The sequence below is a fragment of the Gavialis gangeticus genome, unplaced genomic scaffold (assembly GCF_001723915.1).
Source record: "Gavialis gangeticus isolate Ggan-Ray unplaced genomic scaffold, GavGan_comp1, whole genome shotgun sequence".
Classification (NCBI taxonomy): Eukaryota; Metazoa; Chordata; order Crocodylia; family Gavialidae; genus Gavialis; species Gavialis gangeticus.
The window spans coordinates 13,618,384-13,627,569 of NW_017729001.1; the positions used below are offsets into that span (position 1 = coordinate 13,618,384).

General features: G+C 47.8%; 1 protein-coding gene across 2 annotated transcripts in view; it reads left to right on the top strand.

The window, feature by feature from the left end:
- The first annotated feature begins 1,106 nt into the window (after positions 1-1,106).
- Positions 1,107-9,186, top strand: part of SMPD4 (sphingomyelin phosphodiesterase 4) — a 35,906-nt gene continuing 27,826 nt past the window's right edge. For both annotated transcript variants that reach the window (XM_019506874.1, XM_019506875.1), the window contains exons 1-9: positions 1,107-1,182; positions 1,535-1,678; positions 2,371-2,457; positions 2,799-2,941; positions 3,093-3,168; positions 3,961-4,069; positions 4,548-4,600; positions 6,239-6,390; positions 6,749-6,881. In XM_019506874.1, coding sequence (XP_019362419.1) covers positions 1,640-1,678; positions 2,371-2,457; positions 2,799-2,941; positions 3,093-3,168; positions 3,961-4,069; positions 4,548-4,600; positions 6,239-6,390; positions 6,749-6,881 — 792 coding nt within the window. In that variant the 5' untranslated portion in view covers positions 1,107-1,182; positions 1,535-1,639. The remainder of the gene's footprint in view (positions 1,183-1,534; positions 1,679-2,370; positions 2,458-2,798; positions 2,942-3,092; positions 3,169-3,960; positions 4,070-4,547; positions 4,601-6,238; positions 6,391-6,748; positions 6,882-9,186) is intronic.

The following is a 9,186-nucleotide window of genomic DNA, read 5'->3' on the forward strand; positions in this document are numbered from 1 at the left end:
TCCCAGTCCCCACTAGCAACAGTTTTGCTTTCCATGAATTACAGGCTGGTGCTTAAGCAGCAGTTCATCCTGTTTAATTTGGTAGTCTGTAACTAGGGTGGCCATCATAGAAGACATTCAGGTTTTCTACTACTCTGTCCTCTATTGATAGGAAACTGATGCCTTTATGTCCACTATTCTTCTCTTCAAGAGAAAAATAGAGGACATAAAGGTATCCAGTTTCGTATCAACAGGGGACAACTCTGTGATGGCCACCCTATCTGTAACAGATCCCATCCTGGGCTTTGCTACATAGCCCTGTAGGGGGGGTTGTCCAGCCCACCTTTGATCCTTCCACCCTGGGTGGGGTCAAGGCAGAGATGGGGGGCTGGATAGGGGTTGAGCAACCTGGTCCTGGTCCTGGTCCAGGTGTGTGGGGCAGGGGCAAGTCAACCCTGATCCAGATGGGCAGGGCAGGGCAGGGCAGGGCAGGGGACAAAGTGACTCCAATATGACCTGCACACAGGGGTGGGGGTGGAGTGGCTCCGATTCAGATATTGGGGGAGGGGGAGGAGGCAGCCTGGCCCCGATACAAGCATGTGACAAAGGCGGTGTGGAGCAGTCCCGATCCAGAGATAGGGGAGCAGCCTGTGCTGAGGTGGGGTGGCTGTGCCCAGCCGGGATCCCCCTTTGCTGCGATGGGGGTGAGGCTCAATCCAGCCACATGGCGCCGCCAAGTTTCCTAACCCAGGGGGCAGCCCCGCGGGCCAGATCTGGCCTGGAGGATAAGCACTCCTGAGCGATGGAGTCGTTACACATTTTCAAGCACTAACTTCGTGGCTGGTCGGCTCTTGATTCGGCTGGACAGTCACTTTTACCGTGCGATAATTACTTCGCACCTGAGGCCTGTCTAAATGTTCACCCGTTAACTGCGCAACAGACGTAACGGGGACCCGGGGCCCTTGCGCCGCATCCGCTATAGCACAAAATTCCCAGCGCAGGGCCGCTCCCCGAGAGCAGGACACACCGCCAAGCGCCGGGCGACACTCACCCGCAGCGACGAGGAGGAGGGCAGGCCCCGCCCACACGGCCGGCGCGCGGGTGATTGCATCATCGGCGGGGGCGGGGGCGTCACAACCGCGCGACCCAAGGGTAACGGCGGCCGTTTGAAACGGCGCTGGCGGGGGGCAGCGCCTTGGGCAGGTGAGGAGTGGCCCGGGGCCCTCGCCCTCGCCCTCGCCCGGCTGTAGCGCCGCTAGCCGGGGCTGGGTGGCCGGGCCGCAGCGCCGCCCACGTCGGTTCCCTGCTCTTGCTAACGCGGCCCTTGGCTCGGAGCGACGAGACTAGCTGCCTCGGCTTCTCCCCGCTTTTCGCGTTGCGCCCGGTGTCTCCGGGCCCAGCAGCAGGCGTAGGGCCGCGGCCGCGGGGTGGCTAATGAGGGAGGGAGGCCTGGCAGGGGCTCGGGGTTCTGCCGCTTCTCTTACCACAGCCATAGTGAGGTGTGGGGATCCGGCCCGGCTCTGTGCTGTACGCTGCCTCCTTTGTGCCTGCCCAGGGGGAGCCCCAGCAGCCTGAGGCTGTGGACAGCCCTTGCCCATTGGCTCCGGGCTGTGACTTCCTGAGACGCCACCACCTGCATTTGTCCATTCTTGAAAGAGTCATGGCGCTTCCTCACCTGCAGCAGCCAAGCTTCTTACTGGTGAGTGTCCGCCCCAGGAGGCTCCGGCAGGGAGGTCTCGGATGCTGCGGGTCTGCCACTAACGCTCTTCCAGTGAGCCGCTTGGGATTGGGCAGGGAGTCATCCATGGGGTACTTTCTGATGTGCTTCGTGTAAGTCAGGCTCGCTAAAGCACCCTGGAAGCGATACCCTGACCGCTTGCAGAACTGCAGGGAAGCAGAACTGGACGGAGCTCCTGGAGGTCATTTAGTCTCTAGTGCAACCCCTGCCCGAGGCAGTATCATCCCTATCCGAACCATCCTCTACAAATACATTGTTTATACTAGCAAAACTATGCAGTCGACCCCAAATGCAACCACAAGCCCTAACGCCCTAACCCGACACAGGCAAAGCTCCTGCTGCTCCCGCCTCATCTGTCTGTGGACAATTCATAATGCTGTCCTGTTTTACCTGTACCTGAACATTCACTAACCATCTGTCTCCTCTTTAACGTGAAAGGTAAATCCAAGTGGATTAAAAAAAACTAGAGCTGAGATTAGCTCCTGTTCACATTCCACCAAACAGCCAATTTAGAATGTAAATAAATTAGTGCTATAGCAATGTCAATGGGCATTGCATTGCTGTGGGAGCAGTCTAGGGAATTCTGCCAATATTTGTCTGTTCGGCAGTCGTCTTGCTGAAGTGTTCTGATGTCAGAATTTTGTTCATGACAGGCCAGTTTGAAAGCAGACTGTGTGAACAAGCCCTTTGCTCAGAGGTGCCATGATCTGGAAACAGTCATTGAGGACTTCCCTGCCAAGGTACACAGTTACTATTTTTCATGAATCCATGCTGAGCTATACTTCAGTAGGCTTTCACAAATACCATTTTTCATTCCCACCTTTTCAAATAACATTGAGGTCCTCAAATGAAGTGTTCTGAATTTAATAGCTTCTCAAAAGTTTCATATCTTTTCTTCCAGTAATTAAAAGTAATTACATTCCTAAATCATATCTTTCATCCTTTCCTGAAGTGTCAAAAATGAGGACACTAGCCCTGTTAGTTGTGACGCACAAAATACTGATGATCACTGTTGAATTCTTCGTTGCCTTAGAAATTATTTGTTTTGACCTGATCCCTTTTTCTGGCTGTTTCCCTGAAGGAACTGCATGCCATCTTTCCATGGCTGGTGGAGAGTATTTTTGGTAGCCTGGATGGCATCATTGTAGGTTGGAATCTTCGCTCCTTGCAGGGAAGAACACATCCTACAGAATATGCTATTGCCCTGGATTTCCTGGATCCAAGGTAAACTCACTTGTTTTGAAGCAGATGAAAAATGTAAGGGGAATCAATAACCCAGCCCTTGACTTGTTTCTTTTTTGTACAAACACTCTTCTATGAAAGATGCACAGAGATAGATTTATTGTGGCTTTTTTCCTCTAATGCTTATTTGCAGTGGCCCAATGATGAAGCTGGTTTACAAACTCCAAGCAGAGGAGTATAGATATGATTTTCCAGTTTCCTATCTCCCAGTAAGTAACCAGTAAATATTGTAAATATGAGAGAAGATCCTGTTGTTGCGGCTATTGGAATATCTCTTGCTGTCAGGTACCCTGGGTTTGGTGAAGGGCCTATTATTGTAGTTATTGATCTCTCGGTCTAGAGCGAGAGATCATGCTCTGAAGAAGAACTTTCTATAGTATTTGGAGCTCTGTTAGAAGAAGAGAATCTTCCATCCTTATGGATTGTATAGGAAGTTGTATTACTTGTATTACTATAAGCACACGTGTGTGCTGTTCAGCTAAGGAACTTACTTTCTATTTGCTGCTCTGCCACTGAAAGAGAGGCTAGATTTATTATCTCAATGACTGATAGATATGGAGCTTTAAAACTATTTTTTCAAGCTTGTCAGAAAGCAACTCTTTCTGTAACCGCATTTCATACCTCTGAAGGCACTTCCCTCCATGTGTAATGAAAACGAAATGTTCTCCTACATGTGGAATGTAACACTTGCCTGTAGCAAAACAAGCCCCTCCTGTGGTTGACTAGTTTTTCTAGCTGGCTCAAGTGGTGTGAGGCAATAGCTGTACCTTATCGGTATCCACAGTACCGGAGGTAGGGGGACTAGTGAAAAAGTCCCTGAAAACAGAGGGGCCTGGAAATGCTGTGTGAAATACTTTTTCCATTGCTACCCGAAGGCTAACTTCTAGAACTAGAACCAGGAATCCTTTTACAACCAAATACATGAATGCATTCTCAAAACCTCATTCAAGTAGCCTGTTTTGAGTAGCCTATTCATTATCTCCTTTATTCTTATATTCCAGGGTCCTGTGAAGGCCTCAATACATGAGCGAGTCCTACCAGAATGCTCATTGTACCACAACAAAGTCCAGTTCCCTCCATCTGGTGGCCTAAGTTTGAACCTAGCTCTCAGTATCCTTTTACTAATTTAAGGGCTTACCCTATCTTAATTCCTTTAATATTTTAGGTAACTAAATCTGACAGGTTGAGAACAAATTCTGCTTTATTCTCCTTTTACTTGACTCAGTTCAACAGTGATCTGTATTAGCTCACTGCTGCAGTGTTTATGCTGCAAGAAAATGCCCAGATCTAAAGTTACTGAAATCTATATTCTATTAAACATCATGGGTGGAGTGTTGGTCTCATTCAAGTCACTTGGGTGGAATGTTGGTCTCATTTAAGTCACTGATCAAACTATATCTGTTTTGCAAATCTGCTTTATGTATTTGCTAGGGACTAGCACAATGCAATATAATATAGAAACACCAGAGCTACCTTTAAACTAACTAAATCGGGTATAGGAAGCAGTCTAATCAAGGCAGCAAATGCTCATATGTTGCCAATAAGTGTAATTTTGTTGTATTGTGTATCCTTGACTCTGTCTCTCCAGATCCATTTGAATATTACATGTTTTATTTTGCAATTAGCCTCATCACACACAGAGTAAGTACATATTTTGTTAAACAGCACCACTCTGGCAAACTCTTTCTTTGTGGCACTTTTAAGACCCTACATGGCTTTAGATACAAGATTCAGGTTAGCTGGATCACACAACTATTCCTCTCTAAATATCATTGGTTAAGTTTCAAACGTAGCCAGCAATTATACATATTACCACTATAAAGGAAGAAAACTAATGGTTCTTAAGGCTGCAGTCTAGTGGGGAGCAACTTTTTGGCAGGTGTGCCATAAACTAAGCCTGACACCCTCCCCAAGTACCACTCTGATCCCCTTCCTTGTCCCATCTGCTGCTTCGTTTTCTGTTTCTTGCTCAGTCTGCTGAATGCCAATCTGCAGAGGCTTCCCATGCCACTTGTGGCATGCATGTTGCTGGTTGACCACCCGTGCTATATTCCATAGCCTGTGGCTAAGGATAAATGAAGTATAGAAATAATTTAAGCTTCCTGTGCATGGTTACTTTATACCTACTGATCATGGTGCTTATCTGTTTGTTGTAAAAACTTGCATGACTTCTTACATGGTATTGTACATTTAAACTTTGCCTTGTTTTTTAGCAGCATCTAACTGTGATCGTTCATCTGTGATGGTTTCTTGATGTGAAGTGTGTCTCATACTACTTTTGCAAACTCTTCTGCAATGATTCATACCTCTTTAAAGCAGAACAGAATGCTGTAAATCCCTAGTCCAGGGGTCAGCAGCCCCCAGCACACATGGCAGTAAGGCATGTGAGGCTATCTTGCACAGCATGCCACAGCTGGCCTGGGATCTGGGCAGCTGCCACTAGCCATGGAACCTGGGCTACTTGGAATGGGTGGCAGGGAGGCTGCAAGCCCTGCTGAGAGCAGCCCAGGCTCCATGGCAGGCAGCAGCTGCCCATAGCCCAGGCCAGGTATGGCAGGCAGGTGGGAAGCTGCAAACAGCTGCACCAGACTCTAGAGACCCTGTCAGGCTCCACTGCAGAAGCATCTGCGCACACAGCTTGGGGTGAGCAGCAGGAAAGAGGCCAGGGTTGCACTACCCCCAGCCCCTTCCTGGCTACGCACCCTGAGGCACCCATGCAGCCACCGCTGCCACAGAGCCAGCCAGGACTCAGGAGCCTGGTGCAGCTGTTTGCAGCTTCCTGGCTGCCTGCCACAGCTGACCCAGGCTCTGGGCAGCTGAAGCATGTGGCGGGCAGACAGCAAACAGCTGCACCAGAGCCCTGGCACTAGCATCTTGGTGGCAGTGGCTGCACACATGCCTTGGGACACATGGGGAAGGGGTAGGGACAGTGTAATCTTGACCCCTTCCCCACAGTCCACCCAGATGCGCTCATGCACCTGCTACGAGCAACGAGGATCAGGCCTTCTCACAGCTCCCCAGCCATCTGCCTCTGGCACATCAAGCTGAGCAGTGGGTCAGGGTTAGGGTGTTTTTAGCAGTCCAGCTAAAAATGTTGTCAAGCCTTGCCCTAGGTAATTTCTTGTGTAACACAGAACATAGATACTTACCGAGTAATTTCTGCATCAAGTCTACAATGACACTTAGCAGATTTTTACTACAGGTCTTGATATCCCTGTGTCCATTGATATACTGTAATAATGTATCTTAATGTAAATATGTGCTATATACATATTTCAGAATACTCCCATCACTCATCATGTCAGTACTTCAAATAGTGCATACTTCATCTTGGTGGATGCGTACCTGAAGTGGTTCCTCCCCACAGAAGGCAGTGTCCTTCCTCCACCTTCTTCCAATCCTGGCGGAACCATCCCTTCACCTGCTCCCAGGTAACGGCTAATCAGGTTAAATATGTAGTGCCAGTGCTAGATTGTACAGGCAATGATCATAAAAGCTGGCTTGTTTGAACTGAGTTCTCACCACAGATAAGAAGAAAATGGTTCCATCTTTTTATAATTTGAATGTCTTATGTGTAATACTTCACTGCTGACACCAGACAACTTGAAAGTCATTATGTTGGTATCTTTGTTCATGCTCCCATATCCTACCATGCTCTTTTTTTGTTAAGATGGCTGTCTTTGGCACAAATTTTTGTCCAGTTTTTCTTGGTTACAAGTTACAGTCCCTTTCTCGACCTTTTGTTTGTGCTTGAAAATTATGGAATTTATGCACCTTTTTTCTCTAAAGGTCCCCATCAGTGCCTTTCACCTCTTATGGCATGCATCACACTAGCCTCCTGAAACGACATATTGCCCATCAGCCTTCAGTGAATGCAGACCCTGCTTCCCAAGAGATCTGGAGGTCAGAAACAATGCTTCAAGTGAGTCTGATTCTATGTTCTTTTAATTTCTTCTGGGTAAGGCTGGCTGGAAAAAACTTATTTGCAGGTCAATTTCTTTTTCTTTACTTAAAGATAAAGTTGCTGTTCCATTCCTCCCTAACTTGCTGCTCACTAATTTAATGGAAGGGTGCAGCTGTCACTTTATTATTGGAAAATAAAGAAGCATTATGAAATTGTTAGGCTGTAATGTAAAATAAATTGTTATGTTAGCCATTGATATAATTTGATAGGTATTAAAGTTATCACAGCTGGGAGGGCAACACAGTAGTGCAAAGGCAATCCAGGAAGTTTTTGGAGAGGGTTGGGGACAACTTCCTGGTGCAAGTGCTAGAGCAATCATACAGGGGCCGTGCTCTTCTTGACCTGCTCACAAACAGGGAAGAATTGGGCAGCAGAAACCACAAGATGATTGAGTTCAGGATCCTGATGAAAGGGAGGATGGAGAGCAGCAGAGTATAGATCCTGGACTTCAGAAAAGCAGACTTTGACTCACTCAGGGATCTCATGGGCAGGATCCCCTGGGATGCCAGTCTTAGAGGGAGAAGAGTCCAGGAGAGCTGGCTGTACTTTAAGGAAGCCTCCTTGAGAGTGTGAGAACAAACCATCTGGATGTGCAGGAAGACTAGCGAGTATGGCAGACCAGCTTGGCTTAGCAGGGAACTTTTCAGTAAAGTAAATCACAAAAAAGAAATGGAAACTTGGACAAATAACTAGGGAAGAATATAAGAGCATTACTCATGTATGCAGGGATGAAGGCCAAAGCACAATCGGAGTTGCAGCTAGCAAAGGGTAACAAGAAGGGTTTCTACAAATATGTCAGTAACAAGAGGATCAGGGAAAGTGTGGGGTTCTTACTGAAAGGGGGAGGTAACCTAGTGACAGAAGATGCAGAAAAGGCTGAAGTACTCAATGCCCTTTTCACTTAGTCTTCACAGGCAGGGTCAGCTCCCAGGCTACTGCAAATGGCAGCACAGTTTGGTGGGGAGGTGAACAGCCAACAGTGGTGAAAGAACAGGTTAGGGACTATTTAGAAAAGCAGGATATATATAAGCCCATGGGGCCGGATGGGATGCACCCAAGGGTGCTGAGTTAGCTAATGCAATTCCAAAGCCACTGCCCATCATCTTTGAAAACTCATGGCAATCAGGAGAGGTCCCAGATGATGGGAAATACTGCCCATATTTAAGAAAGGGAAAAAGAAGGGTTCAGGGACCTACAGATCAGTCAGCCTCACCGCAGGCCCTGGAAAAATCATGAAGCAGATCCTCAAGGAATCCATTTCTAAGCACTTAGAGGAGAAAAAGGTGATTAGGAACAGTCAGCATGGATTCACCAGGGGCGAGTCATGCCTGACCAACCTGATTGCCTTCTATGATGAGGTGACTGGCTCTGTGGATGCAGGGAGACCAGTGGCTGTGTTGTACCTTGATTTTAGCAAAGCTTTTGATATGGTCTCCTACAGCATTCTCATAGGCAAGCTAAGGAAGTATGGGCTGAATGAATGGACTGTAAGGTGGATAGCAAACTGGCTGGAGCATCGGGCTCAGTGTGTAGTTGGCAGCTGGTATCAAGTGGAGTCCCCCAGGTGGCAGTCCTGGGGCTGATTTTGTTCAATGTCTTCATCAACAACCTGGAAGATGGCATAGAGTGCACCCCCAACAAGTTTGCAGATGACACCAAGCTGGGGGAAATAGTAGATACGCTGTGGATAGGGCTAGGATTCAGTGTGACCTAGACAAAGAGGAGGATTGGGCCATAAGAAATCTCATGAGGTTCAACAAGGACAAGTGCAAAATCCTGCACTTAGGACGGAACAATCCCATGCACCAGTACAGGCTGGAGGCTGACTGGCTTGGCAGCAGCTCTACCGAAAAGGACCTTGGGGGTTACAATGGATAGCTTAATATGAGCCAGCAGCATGCCCTTGTTGCCAAGAAGACTAACAACCTACTGGTCTGCATTGGTAGGTATGTTGCCAGTAGGTCAAGGGAAGTGATTTTTCCCCTCTATTCAGCCCTGGTGAGGCCACATATGAAGTACTATGTTCAGTTTTAGGCCCTCCACTACAGAAAGGATGTGGAAAAATTAGAGAGAGTCCAGTTGGAGGGCAGCGAAAATGGTGAGGGGTCGGGGGACATGACTTTGTGAGGAGAGGCTAAGGGAACTGGGCTTATTTAGTCCAAAGAAGAGAAGACTGAGAAGGAATAAAAAGTCCTTTTTCAGATATGTGGGGAGCTGGAGGAAAAGCAAGGGCAACATTGGACCTCTGCTGAACCAGATGGGA